This window comes from Ailuropoda melanoleuca, chromosome 6, assembly GCF_002007445.2.
Source record: "Ailuropoda melanoleuca isolate Jingjing chromosome 6, ASM200744v2, whole genome shotgun sequence".
Classification (NCBI taxonomy): Eukaryota; Metazoa; Chordata; class Mammalia; order Carnivora; family Ursidae; genus Ailuropoda; species Ailuropoda melanoleuca.
The window spans coordinates 78,242,187-78,261,190 of NC_048223.1; the positions used below are offsets into that span (position 1 = coordinate 78,242,187).

The window sequence follows — 19,004 nt, forward strand, 5'->3', positions numbered from 1 at the left end:
TTCATTTCTTACAAGTGACAATTTTTTAAAGTTAATTAGACTCGGCTATACTGAGGTTAGCAAAAAGTGCTTTGAATTATCAATAATTCAGCAGGGCAGACATTTCTGTATAATGCAGTGGTTTTATAGAGTATTGTGAGATAGTTATCCCTAAAATAAATGGTTGTGAGCATACATCAGCGTGGTGGGGTTCACTTGAATGTAGCGTGAAGTGATAGCATCTATGCTTTCTATTATTGGGCGGAGTGTGGGACATCAGTCTTTCTGGCCATGAACTACTAGCAACCTTTGTCCTTTGTGTTACCTTTAGTTAAAAACGAAAAATGAGCATGAGTGCTGGCAGATGGCCATGTCTTTCTTACAGCTAAAAATTCATCGGGGAAAGAAAAATGGGATTGCAGATTCAGATTTGTTTCATTGCATGAATGATATGTGACATTTTGTAAATTATTTATCACCGCAAGGATGGCAGCAACGGCTTGAGCATTGTTACATCAAATGAAAGCAGGAATCCCATTAGTACAAGGACTGGGTTTTAGCTAAAATCTATCAGGGGAATGTTGTCACTTTAAAACCAGATTGTTCTTTTAATTGCTATTTAAAGGAACAAAAGTGTTCCCAAGGTACTACAGTTGAGCAGTTGCAAGTAATAACTATGGATCCATAATTATGCAGTGCTGATTATCTGGCATTTAAAAAATTGTGGCTGAAGTCAGTGACCAATTTGTTGTAGCTTGTCTTTTTGGGTTTTTCTAGTACAAAGTGTTTCATATTCTGCTTTTTAACTGGGGCTACAAAAACACATTTGCATTGCTACTTCAGAAGGTAAAGGCTGTGCATATTAAAAGAACAAATTAAACTGAAAATAAGGGCAAGATAATGAACACTCACGTTGTAGGATGAAATTAACAATCATATTGAACGTTTTACAAATCCTCAGTCATAAGCTGAATTCTGGTTTTTGATGACATGTTTTCACAGTGAACCAAGACATTTGTTGGAGCCTTATAACCATTTGAAATAGTATCTTAGAGATGAGGGTTTCTTCTCTTAACTAGCATATGTTTCTTCCATTTATTCAGTTAACATATATTTTGAGTGCCTACTTTGTTTCAGGCAATGTATTAATTAGGCATTTGGGATAGAGTAGCTGAATAAATGAGGTTTATTCTCTGCTGATGTATATTTTAAAAGTTAGACCTTGCAAGATCTCGTTTTTTAATTTACATTAAAAAAACATGTATGATTATGCTAACTTTTCTTGCCCTGAATTTTTGATTCATGAGATTCAAATATAAATAAGTTATAGTTACATTCAGATGGCTAGAGACAACATGTGTGAAGGCTTGGAATATGCAATAAAATTTTAATTTTCATACAGTTTTGGCTGTTCAGAATAAATGTGACCAGATCTGTAGGCACAGTCAACTATTCCTATGAATGGGAATATTAGCATTGCTGGTAGCCATAAATAACATTGGAGATACTGAGATGTATGCAGCCTTAATACATTGTTAAAAGCAATTTCGTCAGTGAGAGCTAAAGAGTACTAGGGGGATAGACAAATGTTTTGTTGTTTCTTTTATTAAAGTGGGAATGTCAGAGATTGGGAGTTTATCTCCTTTGTGTGGCATGGTGCAGTTTACTTTTGAAGACCTTGGTGCCAGAAAGTCCTTGGCCATGATCTTTTGAGCTTCCCAAGTGGTCCTGCAGAATTTGAAAGTTCTTGCTTAGTTCTCTGTTGTTATGTCACCTAAAAACTTACCAATATATTTTAGGTCAAAAAATTTAATAGATGAGTAATAGTAAACTGCTCTAAAGCTTTTGATAATTGAAATAACAACTAGATGATACTCATAAATTATAATACTGAATGGATGAGTCAATTTATTATAGGCCTATAAATTATGGAAAGAATTGAGATTTCAAATGAATCTTTTTTTTTTTTTTTAAGTAATCTCTATACCCAAGTCAGGGCTCGAACTCGTGACCCGGAGATCAAGAGTCGCATCCTGTCTGGACTGAGCTGGCCAGGCGCCCCCAAAAGAATCTTTTTTTTTTTTTTTTAAGATTTTATTTATTTATTTGACAGAGATAGAGACAGCCAGCGAGAGAGGGAACACACAAGGAGGTGGAGTGGGAGAGGAAAAAGCAGGCTCATAGCGGAGGAGCTTGATGTGGGGCTCTATCCCATAATGCCGGGATCACGCCCTGAGCCGAAGGCAGACGCCCAACCGCTGTGCCACCCAGGCGCCCCCCAAAAGAATCTTTAATAATGTTCATTTTAGGAAGGTTATATAATCTGTAAATGTCTTAGATTTCATAGGTTTAGCAAAAATTACTTCTGAATCTTAAATGCATTATTTAGGTAATACTTTAGCATCAAATAATTAAAGAGATTTTTTTAATTAGAAAATGTTGATTGGAATACCTTATTCAGCAGGGTTTTGTTGTTAAAGAAATATATAAGAAGCTTTGACTTTAATGTTTTGTTGTTAATTTTGAAGTGGAAAACTGACAGTATTTTTTCATTTTATCATAGCCCCGTGCTGATCCCATTCCAATATGTAGCTTCTGTTTGGGGACTAAAGAATCAAATCGTGAAAAGAAACCAGAAGAACTCCTCTCTTGTGCAGATTGCGGCAGTAGTGGTAAGTTGGTATTTGTGTGTGTGTGTACAGTGTCTCCTCCAGAACTGTTATTTGTATCTCTATCAAAACTGCATTTATTTTTTAAAGCAATTACCTGGTTATAGTGTAGTATTCAAATTTAAAAAGTAAGTGCAGGTAGCGGGGGAAGAAGAGTGAGTGTGTTAGCAGTAACAAAGATATTATTTATGTTTATATAATACTATATATTAATATTTATAATTAAACTTTGATTTCATACCAGCATTGGTAATTCAGTATGGAGTATTTTACATTGCAGGTAAATCCAGCATAGAGAATTCTAAGTCTTCAAGATGAATACGACTAGAATCACTTGTTTTCTATAACCCTCGGACTCAATATAAGAGATACTTGAGTTGGAATATATAGTGTTTCAGGTCATGACACCTACTGGTGAAATGTAATATTTACAACCTAGCTCTGTGTGACTTTAAATGAAAGGGACAATGTTCTGGAAACTGCAATGACAGAATCAAGAATTCATCATGAAAAAATTCCAGTTGCCTAGGATAAGATAGGAAAAGAGTGGTCAAATAGAAGGTGATGTTGAAATCAAGGAATTGCTGGGTGGGGACACTGGATTGACCATTGGCAAATCGCAATATTTAAAATGCTGTCAAGATACTGGCACCTCTGCCTTTTTCTCAATCTAAGATTTTAAGACCATACCTTTAAAGTGGAAAAAAGAAGTCAAATTGTGCTTACATTAAAAGAATTTGTCTTACCAAGCTGGTCTTCCTTCTTGCTAATCATGTGATAGTTGCCTAGGTTTTATATATATATAGGGTTTCTTTTTTTTTTTTTTTTTAATATTCATTTATTTAAGTGAGAGAGAACGTGAGCGGGGGGGAGGGGTGCAGAGGGAGAGGGAGGAGCAGACTTGCCCCTGAGCAGGGAGCCTTACTTGGGGCTCGATCCCAGGACCCTGGGATCATGACCTGAGCCGAAACTGAGAGTTTAACCGTCTTGAGCCACCCAGGCGCCCCTATATATAGTTTTATATATAGCTATGTATATGTACACACACACACACACACACGCACACACCCAAAAGATTGAGTGGTAGTTAATTGGATTTTTAAAAAATAATCTCTTAGTGTTAATCTTTAAATTTTCTTCTCTCAGCCTACAGAAACTTCTTTCCTCCGGAAGTGTTATTTTAACATTCATAACCAAGTATTTCTCTAATTGCAGTTACCTTTAAAAACAGCAACAGTCTTGCAGAATACCATAGCATACCGTCATTTAGGAAGTCAGTATAGTATAGTAGTTAAGAAAAATTCAAGAGCCAGCTATAGCCCAGTTCTTCTATTTTGAGTTAGTTACTCAACTATTTTGTGCCTTGATTTCCTCACTAGAAAAATAAGCTAATGGTAGCACCTACCTCTTGGATTTTGTGGGAGTTCAATGAGAGAACACAAGTAAATAGCCTAGCACAGGGTCTACAGCAACTATGGTAAGTGTGCTATAAATGTCAGCCATTGTCATTATTTGGCACGTTTGAAACTGTCCTTGATTGTTGCAAATAATTTCAAATCTTATCATCATTTTTGACAGCTGCTTGATGGTTGGTTAGAGGAAATGTTCATTCACTGAGGAGTGACAGTGTTGTGTAATGATTCTTCCTCCTCCTATAAAGGTTTAACTGGATAAGCTCTATGTGGTTCTGCAGCTCTCAGGACCTGACTAGGAGGGGAGCCTTGGAAATAAGACATTTCAAACTCTGCCTGAGAAATGCATTCTGACAGTCTTTTTGATGGGCTTTACAGATTCATTAAAATTCTTCACCTGCCCATGGTATCATAGATAGTGACAAAAGGGCATGGAAACATTATCTGTATGTTCAGTTTAATAAATTTCAATCCTACAGTCGCCCTTTTTTATCCTGGTGAGGTAGTCTCTCACTCATCAGGTCTGACTCTGGAGTTATCTTTTGGGTTTTCTTACGAGGCTCACTCTGAATGAATTATTCTTTTGTTTAACTGCCTGATCAGTTTAGTGGTGTGCACTTGTCTGGGGTTTACCCTTTGTGATTTTTTAAGGTGGTACTTTAAAAACTACCTTCACTGTTTTTTTGTTTTTCGTTTTGAGTATCTATTTGTCTGGGCTCCGAGACAGATTAAAAATGCACTTAAATGTGGGAAGAAAAGTTCCCTTCATATATTTCCTTACTTCTGAGACACTTACTTGAGTTGGTAAGGAATTTGAGATCCTTATCTACCAGATATAACTTCAAGGCCTCGCTCACAAGGTATAAAGGTGTAATTCTAAACAAGTGCATCTTAGATTTTCTGATGTAATCAATCTCCCTTCGTCTTTACCAGATTGAAAACCTGCCAGGGGAGAAGTTTGATCTCCTTTGTACTTTGAGGTCACCGAACTTTTTTTTCCCCCTAAAGTTTCTTACTTTACCAGGGTATGTAGGTGTAATGTTATGTTTTCTCTTTTAACAAATAGAGAAGAATGGACTAAGGATACTGTCTTGGAAGGCTTATATAGCTTGAGTCATTTTGTGAGCCAGTTCTCCTTTCCCACCTTCTTTCAGGTAGAAAAAGCCAGAGGCTTTGGAGTCAAGGTTTGGGTCATGGTGGAAATTCAAGCCCTGGGGGCATCATATCCCTTTGTTAAGGATAGTGGATGGCTGAGAGAGCCTCTCTGCACTCCACCATGGGATCTGGCTCAATGTTGAGGTTTACTTAATGTTTCCTTGAATGTACTGTACCAATCTGGATTTAGCTACTTTAGTCAAGAAAAAAAGCATTGTTCCTACCTCAGGGAGATGCACTGTAAACATTGAGTTCCTCTGGTGGATCAGATGAGTAGACTTTATTACATGCTACTCTTTAAATAAGACGAATCAAAATCAAATATAGTAGTTGTTTGGAGAGCCGGGGGGGGGGATTCTTACAGTTATAATGTTCTGTTGTGACACTTGATAATTAGAGGGGGAAGGTAATAAAAGGCTGGCATGGCCCAACACTACTCTCTAATAATGGCGGATGGTCCAGTCCAGTTTCTCAAGTGGGAATTACAGAGTGGGTGGTACCCCTAGTTGGCCTTATGGAAATGGCCACTATCTCACACTCCAAAGAGTCCATTGGTTCTAGGACTGAATTGAAACTGTTTGTAATGATCAAAGGATTCCCTAATGTAAAATGTTAATGTGAAAAAAATACCCATAGCAGTATAAAACCAGAAAAAGGAAATATAGATGGCAGCCCATAAGGAAGATCATTTTTAAATGTGTTTCCCATATGTGCCTGTTGGTTTGTAGTCGCCTGTGTCTGAAGTACCATTTGTATGATGTCACATTTAAACTCTGCTTAGATTTCATAGATGTGAGTAATAAGTGTTTCCTTCTCCTTACATCATAAAGTAAGCCAATTAGAAATGTCTCTATTTTTAATGTGGCTCAGTGCTGCAAATGGGCAGTATTTTCTTTAACTATGTTTTTCCTGCTGCAAGTTCCTTTGAAAAAATAATTCAGGTTTGCAGGTAGTAAAAATATGAGGTGAGGTGCAGAGTGCACGGAGCCCCAAATACAGTTTTCCAGGTTCCTGCATGCCGGCTGTGTAACTGCACCTTTCATGTATCTGTAAAATGTCCAGGGTGACGTCTGCAGCCCTGCTCCATGGAGCTGTTGTGAGCATCCAGTGAGATCATGATATGAAGATTATCAATAACTATAAAACATCACACAGATGTGAAGGATTATTCATTCTAACCACTAATACGAATGTGGGAATCATCAGATAGTTATATTCAGGTCTTTGGAAATGTTGGGCCTAGGAAGTGATTTTACTTGACTTTCATGGATCAGCCTACTTTGAAATTAACACTGTTATATTCTCTTTGCCTCATTAAGACCAAATTATCTTTAATTAGCTTCACATAAGTATTAGATATTATACCAAATGAAATTTTGTGTCTGCTGCTCAGATTGCTGGGTGGTTAAATCTTACTTACAGATGAGTTGTGTGCATGTGTGTTTTCAAATTAGCAAATCTAAGATAAGTGTACAGTTCAAAATTACAGCATCATTCTAAGTGGAAGCTTGTTGAAACCGGCGGCAGAGAGGGGCTGCTGTGGTGCAGCTGGGAAGGTAAGGCAAACACCTTCATACAGCAAAGGGAACGGGAGCTGTGGCGCCAGACTCCAGTCTGCCCTCAGGACACCTGACGTCTCTGCAGGGTTTGTCTTTATACGTGTGTCAACCCTGAACAAAACTGGCCTGCTGTCTGCTCCCAGAGTCAGCTGGTAGGTGTGGTATGCAGATAAATAGATATATTTAAAAAATCACTAGTTTCTTAAGGTCACTGTGCGAAAATGCCTCAGGGGTTGGTTGTCTAGTTACCCAACTTCACACTGTGTAGACGAGGCTTGAATGAGAGCAGGTTGGGAGGGAGACCCTTGACTAGAGAGAAACTTAAAAGATGGAATCCAAAGAGGAATACATAGGTCAGAGAAGGAAGGATTGGTGAGCCCCACCTTCCAATAGTCTGCACTGGACTGACCATCCAAGCAGAGAAACAGGAAGCAGAAACCTTGTGCCCGGCCTTTTATTTCACTGAAATTGTGCAGGTCGGGATCACCAGTGACGTGCATGTGGCAAAATTTAAAGGTCACTTTTCAGTCCGTATCAGACTCTAGCGTACATCTTTCAGTTCACACCAGATAGTCCCCAGCCCTATTTGGCCTGTGGAAAATCTCTTTCCTTAACCATTCTTTTCCTGTGGCTTCTGTGATCCCATATTCTCTGTGTGTTCTATCGCCACTTCCTTTCACACATGTTTGTTTGCTCCTTTGTCTCTCTCCATCCCCTAAATGTTTCTTCAGTCTTCTGTCCTTAGCCCTGTGTTTCTTACTCTGCCTCACAGCTTCCCCTGAGCTCCAGATCCTTAGATGTAAATGCCTTCAGAATTTCTCCACTTGGACGCCCCATAGGCTTCTCAGAGTTAAGTATCCAAAGCAGCCTGTCAACCTTGCAGTACGTCTGCTGCCCCAAAACAGCGAACACTGCAGTAACAGTAGAAATCTCAGCAAACTAACCTCTTTCTTTTCTTTAGGGATTTCCAGTTTCAGCAAATGGCACCCCACTGGCCACTCATTTCCACAAGCCATCCTCTGTCCTGTCTCTCACACCAAGGAATCACCAAAAATATATTGATTGTATATCCTAATCTATATCCCACATCCTCAGTATAGCCACACACTCCTACCAGAACTACTCAGATCTGCTGTTATAATAACAAATCTAATCTTGACCCTCGTTCCCCTCATCCATTTTCCATGCTGCAAGCTAAGTGAATTTTTTAAACTTCAAAATCTATTCGCAGATTTATTTTAGTGGCTACCAATTACCCTTAGGAAAAATTCAAATTCTTTAATATAGCCCCCAAACCCCTTCTGGCTGGGCTCCTGTTAACCCTATTCTGCATCACAACCCCCCCCTCCCAATATTGTGCACACTGGTAATACTGCACCTTTCCTCTGCGAATGCGCCATGTCCCCCTCTCCCTCAGCACACGCTAGCTTCTCCCACCTTTTCCCATCTAATGCCACTCATCTTATGAGTTTCTTCTTTAGGAAGCCCTTCCTCTGATCTCCTGCTAGATTCATCTATATGTCTGAACCAGCCTTTATCAGACATTAATTCTAATCTTAATTTAATGTGTCTCTTTCCTGCTAGACTGTATGATCTGAAATGTTTGTCCTTTTCCTTACGGCATCTCAGTTGGACAGATGGTTGGTCAGATAGCCAGTCTGAGGCACCCAGTGTCAGTGTTCATTAGTTTTCCATTGCTGCTATAGCAGATTACCACAGTTGTTGACAGAACTCACTTCCTTGTGTTTGTAGGACCAAGATCCCCATTTTCTTTCTTTCTCCCTTCTTTCCTTCCTTCTTTATTTTTTTAAACAAATACTTGTATATATCATTTCAGAAAGTCATCTCCTTATAAAGATAGCAAAGTTATATTCCAAGATAATGTTTCTTGACATTTAGGAAAAAAACACACAAGATAGATAAAATGGGATCTAATCCAATAGAGGTAAATAAAAAATGTCCAAAGAATTTACCTCTCTGCTCCTCAGGAACCCAACCTGGATTTCTTCCCTGATGCTGCTGTGAATGTGCTTTCTCAACTCAGGATCAATCACCAGAGGCTCTCTGTATCATCTCCCTCCATACATTTGGGAAGCTCTTTCACCATGAAGCTAATGTGAATATTATGTGTGTGTATGTATGTTTGTATGTATATATATTTTAAATTTTAATTCCATGTAGTTAACGTACAGTGTTATGTTAGTTTCAGGTGTACAGTATAGTGAGTCAACAACTCAGTGACTCAGTGCTCTATCAAGATGAGTGTACTCTTAATCCCCTTCACCTATTTCACCCATCCCCCACCCACCTCCCCTCTGGTAACCATCTGTTCGTTCTGTATATAGTTAAGAGTCTATTTTTGGCTTGTCTGTCTCCCCCCCCCCTTGTTTCTTAAATTCCACATAGGAATGAAATCATATGGTATTTGCCGTTCTCTGACTGACTGATTTCACTTAGCATTATACTCTCTAGATCTGTCCATATCATTGCAAATGGCAAGATTTCATTCTTTTTTAGGGCTGAATAATATTCCAGCGCGCGCGCGCATGCGCGCACACACACACACACACACACACATCCACCCCTTTATCCATTCATCTGTCAGTGGACACTTAGGCTGCTTCCATAATTTGGCTGTCGTGAATAATGCTGCTGAAAACATCAGGGTGCATATATCCTTTTGAATTAGTGTTTTGATTCTTTGGGTAAATACACAGTAGTGCAATTACTGGATCATATGGTGGTTCTATTTTTAATTTTTTGAGGAATCTCCATACGCTTTTCCACAGTGGCTGCACCAGTTAGCATTCCCACAAACAGTGCACAAGGATCCCTTTTTCTCCACATCTTCACCAACACTTGTTGTTTCTTGTGTTTTTTATTTTAGCCATTCTGACAGGTGTGAAGTGATACCTCAATGTAGTTTTGATTTACATTTCCCTGAGAAGTGATGAGCATCTTTTCATGTAACTGCTGGCCATCTGTATGTTGTCTTTGGAGAAATGTCTGTTCATGTCTTCTGCCCATTTTTAATTGGATTATTTGTTTTTTGGGTGTTGAGTTTTATAAGTTCTTTATATGTTTTGGATACTAACCCTTTATCTGATATGTCATTTGCAAATATCTTCTCCCATTCAGTAGCTTGTCCTTTAGTGCTGTTGATTGATTCCCTCGCTGTGCAGAAGCTATTTCTTTTTTTTTTTTTTTTTTTTTTTTTTNTTTTTTTTTTTTTTTTTTAAGATTCTATTTATTTATTTGACAGAGATAGAGACAGCCAGCGAGAGAGGGAACACAAGCAGGGGCAGTGGGAGAGGAAGAAACAGGCTCATAGGAGCCTGATGTGGGGGCTCGATCCCACAACGCCAGGATCACGCCCTGAGCCGAAGGCAGACGCTTAACCGCTGTGCCACCCAGGCGCCCCAGAAGCTTTTTATTTTCATTTAGTCCCAGTGGCTTAATTTTGCTTATATTTCCCTTGCCTCAGGAAACACATCTAGAAAAAAGTTGCTACAGCCAGTGTCAGAGAAGGTACTGCCTGTGCTTTCTTCTAAGGTTTGTATGGTTTCAAGGCCTCACATTTAGGTCCTTAATCCATTTTGAGTTTATTTTTGTCAGTGGTGTAAGAAAGTGGACCAGCTTCATTCTTTTGCATGGAGCTGTCCAGTTTTCCCAGCACCATTTGTTGAGGAAACTGTCTTTTTCCTATTGCATATTTTTGCCTCCTTTGTCGATGATTAATTGACCATATAATTGTGGGTTTGTTTCTGGGCTTTTTTTTCTGTTCCATTGATCTATGTGTCTGTTTTTGTGCCAGTACCGTACTGTTTTCATTACTGCAGCCTTGTAGTATAACTTGAAATCTAGAATTGTGATACCTCCAGGTTTGTTTCTCTCTTATAAGATTGCTTTGGCCATTCAGGATCTTTTGTGGTTCCATACAGATTTTAGGATTGTTTGTTCTAGTTCTGGGAAAAATGCTCTTGGTATTTTGATAGGAATTGCGTTAAATCTGTAGATTGCTTTGGGTTATATGGACATTTTAACAATATTTGTTCTCCAACCCACGAGCATGGAACATCTTTCCATTTCTTTGCATCGTCTTGAATTTCTTTCATCGATGTTTTATAGTTTTCAGAGTATAGGTATTTCACCTCCTTGGTTAAGTTTATTTTTGGTTCAGTTGTAAATGGGATTGTTTTCTTAATTTCTCTTTCTGCTGCTTCATTATTGGCATTTAGAAATGCAACAGATTCCTGTAGATTGATTTTTGTATCCTGTGACTTCATTTAACTCATTTATTAGTGCTAGTAGTTTTATGGGGGGCGGTTTGGGTTTTCTATATAGACTATCATGTCATCTACAAATAGTGAAAGTGTTACTTTTTTCTTCCAATTTGGATGCCTTTTATTCCTTTTTCTTGTCTGATTGCTGTGACTAGGACTTCTAGTACTCTGTTGAATAAAAGTGATGAGAGTAGACATTCTTGTCTTACTCTTGACGTTAAGGGTAAAGCTTTCAGTTTTTGTTTTTAATATTTTATTTATTTATTTTTTAAGTAAACTCTCTCCCCAACATGGGGCTCAGATTTCATGACCCTGTGACCGAGAGTCGCATACCTCACTGACTGAGCCAGCCAGGCACCCCTAAAGCCTGAGTATGATGTTAGCTGTGCCAAGACCCCCAGTTTCTTGCTGGCTGTTAGGTGAATGACATTCCCTGCTTCTAAAGACCACTCATATTTCATGGTTTCTGGTCTCTCTTCCATCTTCAAAGCTAACAAAGCTGGGTGGAGTCTTTCACATCCTCCCTTTTTCATCTCTTTTTACTAACCCATCTGGAAAAGATTCTCTGCTTTTAAGTAGTCATGATTAGATTGGCTCTACCCAGATGACCCAGGATAATTTTCTTGTCTTAAGGCCGTACCCTTAGTCATACCTGCAAAGTCCTGTTTAACGTTCCAGGTAATATAGAGACAGGTTACAGAGATTATGGCATAGACATCTTTGGGGGGGCATTATTCTGTCTACTACAGAAACCATGTTTTTTTTTTTTCTCCCACAGTACTTCCTCCAAAAATTATTTTTACTGGTTTGTGGTTTCATTGGTACTTGTTTAATTTTAAACAGTATTCCTTTGGTTTTGCTAGACAAATCTACTGTAAGCGACTAGTGCTTCATATGTGTTTGTAATAAGAATGAATGAGTGAATAAATACATATTATGCTCTCAGATCTGATAAACTGCACGTCACAAAAGTAAAACAAACTGCAGAAAGACAAATCACCATGAATTGTGTCAGCAGAGAGATCCTACATTTTAGAGAGAATTGTTGAGTTTATGGAATGGTTAAATGGGAGGTAAGGAATTTCATTATCAGTAGCATTTTTGTTCTTTATCTGATTACTGTAATTGTGTAGTGCTATATCAAGACTCAGTTACAGTCTTTTGTGTTAATTTAAAGTGGTCATGAGAAAATAAAATGGCAATGTTTCTTCATCCCTCAGCATCCTTTACAGAGTCATAGAAATTTAGAGCTGGAAGGGATCTATGACCAATTCTCTTGAGCTAAATAAAGGTAAGATTGCTGCCTAAAGGAAAGATAGGCTGAAGATTATAGAATTTGACAAGGTAGCTTAAATGGTAGTTTTGAGATATAATACTGCTTAAAGTGAGAGAAAGTGGTAAGAGGAAGAATATTCCTTGCTCTTGATGGACAGTTGCTGAAGATCCATTAATTTTCAAAATGTGCAATTATTAAAGAGTATTTTCCATAGGATCTCCGTGAGAATAAATAGTAAACTATAATAGAATGTGAATTACCTTAGTTACTGAATATTAAACTACAGAGTACAAAAGCAGATTCAAACGTAGAAAAAAATTTAGTGCATGAAATTGAGGTCATATGTGCTAGTGATGTATGACTTACAGGAAGTAATAAAAAGGGGGGAAAGAGAAGTAAATGGTATACTTTTAAGCTGATGAGACCTATTTTAAGGGTGGAATTTAAATTGCTGTTCTTTAAAACTTGAGTTCTTACCCCCTAACTATATAAGCGGGGGGGGGGNTTAAAGGGGGGGGGGGGGGGGGCTGATCAAAGTAGATCTCTCCCCTCCCCCTTCAGAGTATTCTTCTTAAAGTAGACCAGCAAGCTGTCTTTATTTGCTGTTCCTGAACAGAAAGAGGTGATTGATACCATTTTTATATATTCCAACTACCTCCCCCTGTGCTACTCATTTGAATGAGAGGAGCCCTTATAAAAGAATGGTGTCATAGGTTAAATGCATCTGCCTGGGTGTCTCTGCAGCCTGAGGTTGTAATCCTATGACAACATTTTATTTGCTCAACATCTTAAATACAGATGTTTGGATTTTTTTTTTTTAACTCAGGAATAGTGTACTTTTATTAAGGGTATTGATGATTGATTTTGAATGTTTTTACTTCAAAAAGCCAACTCTCCTAGTGGGTGGAATTTTATGAAGCACCTGTTAAGCTTTAGGGAGGAGGACCTTTTTGGCAGCAACCCAAAATACATATTTAAACAATGAGCCTGCCAAAGTCAGGAAATTATAAAACAGTTTTGAAATTGCAGAATCTGCTTTTTTTATTACCCTCAGGTTTCTTTTGCAGCTTGGTTATAAGTTCTTTCACATGGGATTTACTAATGTTCTTACTATTTTAAGACCAGATTTAGAAAAATAAAATCAAGTTTAGAGATCTCAGGTCTGTGTGATAAAAGACCATCACATTTTAAACTGAACTGTCTTCCAAAGAATGTAGGTTCACACTCCCTAAGCCTTTTGGAGGAATCTGTGTGACTCAGTGTAGCCCGGGTGGCTTCCTTGAATGGCATTGCCCCTCAGGATCTCCACTTTTCCTCTGTGATGTGAGCGAAGCTAGATGAAAAGTATGCCCAAAACAGTGTGAAAAAGCTGGACACTCACAAAAATGGGGGAACCTGCTGGGGGTGTTGCTTTTTGGCATATTCCATTTGACCTGGATCTGCCAACTTCTTAACTCTCAAATTCATGATTTCTGCCTCTACTTCCAAAATTTAAATTCAGGGACCCAGGGGCAAGGTGGCAACAGTATCATCTTTGTATATCCCAGCAATGGGATATTCGCTGTATAATTTTTTTTTTTTTGCATTTGCAATTGTGTTGTTAAGCAGCCCGTTTTTTTATTTAGCTGTCATTTTAAGTTTTATGATTTCATTACACAGAGCAGGAATTATTTGAACTTCATACTCTCCTCACAGTCCAGCAAACCGACAAACTTTGCGTAAATGGTGGTTGATGAGGAGGGCCAGGGCAGGAAGGAGATGCGCCGAAGGCACAGGAATGAGAACGTGGTTGGAGCACATGTTATCTTCAAGGTCTCCAAGACTTGTGATGGGAACTGGTATAAATTTCCCAAATTTCTCTTAGGGAAACATTTGTATCGTCACTAAGTTATATACGGGGGGGAAGAAAGGCAGAAAGGGAAGTATAATTCAGACTCTCTGATCTTTTTTGTGTTTTCAAGTTCTTCAGGTCGTTAACTGACATTATCACTCTCTATTAAGTATGAGGGAATGAGAGTTGAAAAAAATCTAAAGCCACATTCCCGTAAAGCAATTTGCTTTTTGTTCTTCTAGGACACCCGTCCTGTTTGAAATTTTGTCCTGAACTAACAACAAACGTAAAGGCCTTAAGGTGGCAGTGCATCGAATGCAAGACGTGCAGTGCATGTAGAATCCAAGGCAAAAATGCGGTGAGTACGGCCCTCAGTAGTCCACCTCCAGGTAAATGGCAAGCTTTCAGTGTTAAGATTTTTCATCTTTGTAGACTGTTGCTATTTTCAAAGATTTAAACACAGGTGATATCAGATTTCAGCAGAGATCGTGCTACCCCTCCATTATATTTTATTATTGTTCATCGGATAAGATAAGAATTTGTGGCCTTGTACAGCTGATTTCAGTCTTAATTAACTCTCTAATATGTTATCTTACAGGATAATATGCTTTTTTGTGACTCCTGTGATAGAGGATTCCATATGGAGTGCTGTGACCCCCCACTTTCCAGAATGCCAAAAGGTGAACTTTTAAACCATAGTAAAAATGTGTTTTATTACATACTCATTAGCCTTGTCCAGCCCAGAGGTACACAGATTCCATGAGCTTTATCCATCCCTCCCACCTTCCTTATTCCTGTGGGTTTGGCACAGGTTGTGAACAGAGGAGTGTAAAAGCTTTTAGTTTTCGGGTAACGTATATAATAAAGACTCTAATTCAGACACAGGGATAAAGAAGAGCATTCCTCTCCCAAAACCATTCCCTTATTAGAATAAATTTAGATTAGGTAGGTCAGAAGTTCAGAACATTCTCCATATTATTCAGTACTGTGGTCAGAGGTGAGAAATTACGTATTTTCCGTAATGGTTGTAATGATGTCTCCAAAGTCCTACGATAGGAGCCATCCCGTTTTTGTTGGCCATTAGTCGATAATTTGAATATGAGCATCTGAACTATTTTATCTGGATATATCCATATGGCATATGGATTTTTGTCTTTTATTTGTTGTGTAAGTAAGCCTAGCTCAGCCTCCTTTTCCTCATCTTATAATACATTAAACATTAAAAATAACTGTTTCTTTACAAAATTTATCCATTTCTTATTGTGGAAGATTTAGTAAATACAGATTGACAAAAAGGCGTATGAAGAATAATCAGAAATTCCTTCCCAGTTCCCTACACACTTTTTAAAAAAGAAATGGGACATTCTATACATGTTGTAATCTTACATCTTTTCCATCTTTTTGATACTAACATCCTCACATCATTAAATGTTCTCCTAAACAGTTTTTAATGAGTGCAGAGAACTCCATAGTATAGAGAGGGGTTACACACCCAGTGACTGTGGGCCGTAGGTAGGGTTTGTTGAGAAAACATACATCTATGTTAAGACTTCTCTAAATGCATTATAGGCGAGCTGGTACAATATTTTTAAAATGTTGAATTTGCATCCTTTAGGTGGAGTATGCATGTTCAAACTTGCCCCAATCTCACTCCTCCCTCTTGTCTTGAATTCCAGCTTGCTTCAGTCACATGCATTATCCCTGGGTGGCTCCTGAACATAACTTGATTTTGCAACCCCATGTATAAACAAACTATAACTTACTTAACCAGTCCCCTATGGTGGACATTACAAATGTTTCCAATTTTTTCCATCCACAATTATTTCCTTAAGATAAATTCCTAGGGGAGGAATTGCTGGATCAAAGGCTATGTACATGAAAAGTTGTATCAGTTTTCAGACCGACCACCAGTGTGTGAGAATACCTGTTTCCCTGTATTATGCCCAACACTCACCATTACTATATTTCATTAAGTCTAGACACATTTTTTTTTAAATTGGATGCTTTTTATAGTCAATAGTGTCTCAGACTCAGTGAAGTACAGTGCTATTATTTAAATTTTTACCAATTTGATAATAGAAAAAAAAGATGTCTGATAATTTTTTACTTTAAGCAGTGAGACTGAAAGCATTTTGTGTTTGATTATTGGCTGTTTGTATATCATCTTTGTAAAATGCTTGTTTTTACCCATTAATCATTTTTCTCTTGGTGTTTTCACCTTTTTCTTACTGATTTGTAGAAGCTCTTTATAATTTTATGTAGTCCAATCCGTGAATCTTTGTCTTTATGGCTTCAGTCTTAAATGTCAGTCATGCTAAATTAAATAAATATCCATATATTTTTCCGGATACTTGTAACATTTAATTTGTCATAATATTCATCTGCCCAGAATTTATTTTTAAAAAGGATAGGAAGTAATTATTTTCCTTCCATATAGATGGCTGTTTGTTCTATCACCACTTCACTGAGTCATTTCATCCTTCCACCACTGACTTGAAATATGACCTTTTGATATGCTCAACTTTTCTATAGGCTTTAGTTGTTTTGGTCTAAAAGTTCTTGTCCAGTTACCTATTTCTCTATGCCAGACGTATAGTTTTAATTATTGCAGCTCCAGAGTACTTAAAAATTCTGTTTTAATTCAAAAATTATTTTTTATACTGATATTTTCTTTTTCTTTCTTTACTTTTCTTCCTTCCTTCCTTTCTTTCTTTTCTTTCTTTCTTTCTTTGTTTCTTTCTCTTTCTCTTTCTTTTCTTTTCTTTTCTTTTTTTTTCTTTCTTTCTTTCATGTGGAAGATTTCCAGAAAGAAATAAAACAAAATTTTTTTCCCCCGAAATTCCAAAAACCAATTGACTTGAAAATGTGTCCCTCTATTCGAAAGATATATCTGACAGGATCGGGTTTTCCTGTGTGTTTATGTGGTGGAGGGAGGTTTGGTGACATGTTGCAAAAAGCCTCACAGAAGGGTTTGGAGATAGGGGCAGCCCTCTCACCACCTTGACCCCGGGGGTGGAAATGGAAATTTCCTTTACCTTTAATTTACCTTTAATGACGGCTCCCTGAGGAGGATGACACAAGGGAATGACCTACCTTCTGGAATAAAGTTCTGCATACAGGCACCCTTGGGCAGCTTATTTCAGCTGCAGTTTATATTTAATATCTTCTCCTAAAATGAAACATTAAAATATTTTTCTCATATATATATTAATTCAGGGATGTGGATTTGCCAAGTCTGCAGACCAAAGAAAAAGGGAAGAAAACTACTTCATGAGAAAGCTGCACAAATAAAACGACGATATGCAAAACCCATTGGACGACCGAAAAATAAATTAAAGCAACGATTGTTGTAGGTTGAGATCTTATCAAAAGAAATCTTTTATGTTGTGCTTTAAAATATAGGCGATTGTTAACCCCCTTAGATTCCATTAGCTTTTTAGCGTCATTTTATAAACTCACAGGATGAGAAATAGTTCTCCTTTTGCATAAGCTGTGGAAATTTTTTGAAAATAACATTTTTAATTACAATTGGCATTTGGGGATCTTCTGTTGGCAGTATCTGATGCAGCAGGATGGAAGCAGAATGTAAGAATTGGAAACAATCATTCTGCCTACTTTATTACTGGCTAAGCATTAGAAAAGCTTAATTATATAAATATTTTTATGGGGATTTTAAAACGAGAGGGATTTATTCACATCCATGAGTGAGTTCTCTTTTGTCACCCCAGATAGCATTTTAGAAAAAAGTACTTCTCTTTGCTGGTGCTAATTTAGTATTACAGCATTTAAGATCCCTTATATGAAATAGGAGCCCCTGAGAAACCTGTAAATGACTGTCCTCATGTTTGCACACACAGAGTTAGACAGAACCATTTGATCTGTGCACATGTGTGCAGACATACATATGAAATAGTATGTTCGCGGTGGCCTGCACGTCTACTATGATAATCTCGTTTCTACTAGCCTGTGTCAATATAGTTGCCATTAAGGCCCAGTAGAGCATTTAGCAGGAGTTTAACTTAGAGAAGTAGAGGAGAGATAAGGGGAGAAATGGATGGGTTTTTTTAAACCTTTGGAATATAGAATTGACGATCAACATTAAATAGGGAGTTGCATATCTAAAGGAGTTCTATCAATAAAACCATCACCTGCCTCTCTAAGCTTCATGAAAGGGTCATTGTGCTGTAGAAATGAACAGATGCTCTGCACACACTGTGAACAAAACACCGAATATCTTACTTACTTGCTACTCTTCCCCCTAATTTTATCTGAAGCAGTTCACTACCTTACCTACTCTCAGAAAAACCCATCTTCTCCTGCACCTCTGTCTCCCAGCGGAGAAGTAGAAAATGCACGTTCCTTTATAGAGTTTTTTTATGAAAGCCCTTTAACTGGTGGACATTTTTAAATGGAATTTTTGTTAATTTCTCGAGGCAAACATGAAACATTTATGAATAAAATCTTTCATATTAGCATCATTTGAAGTAGAAATTATATGTTTTTGCATTCATCCTGTGTAAGCATTGTTCTCAAAATGGGACTGTATCCTCAGGGCCCAATTAAAAAAACCAAATTAGGATATAAACTTTCTAAACAAAGGACACAGCTGAAAATTGCATCTGGCACCAGTCCTAACTTTTTGTTTGTCCAAAATTGTCCTTTGAGCTTAGGAATTTTTAAGACGGTCTAGGGAGTTTTCCTTTTTACATGCTTTATAAGCATCTTATCCTTTCTGGGCAATCGATTCCAGATACAGTCCAAATGCAGCATTCTAATGGGAAACATTTTAGCTTGGATGATTGTTTATTGGTAACCCTCACTGTGACACTAGAGATCTCCA

The 19,004-nt window shown here is 37.8% G+C and overlaps 1 protein-coding gene across 10 annotated transcripts in view; it reads left to right on the forward strand.

Moving 5' to 3' along the window:
• The window catches only part of KAT6B (lysine acetyltransferase 6B), a 179,504-nt gene that overhangs the window by 110,325 nt on the left and 50,175 nt on the right, over positions 1–19,004 (forward strand). For 8 of the 10 annotated variants that reach the window (XM_034662713.1, XM_034662712.1, XM_034662715.1 and 5 more), the window contains exons 4-7: positions 2,543–2,651; positions 14,407–14,522; positions 14,763–14,844; positions 17,381–17,513. In XM_034662713.1, coding sequence (XP_034518604.1) covers positions 2,543–2,651; positions 14,407–14,522; positions 14,763–14,844; positions 17,381–17,513 — 440 coding nt within the window. The remainder of the gene's footprint in view (positions 1–2,542; positions 2,652–14,406; positions 14,523–14,762; positions 14,845–17,380; positions 17,514–19,004) is intronic. The other 2 variants (XM_034662720.1, XM_034662721.1) reach the window with 2 other exon arrangements.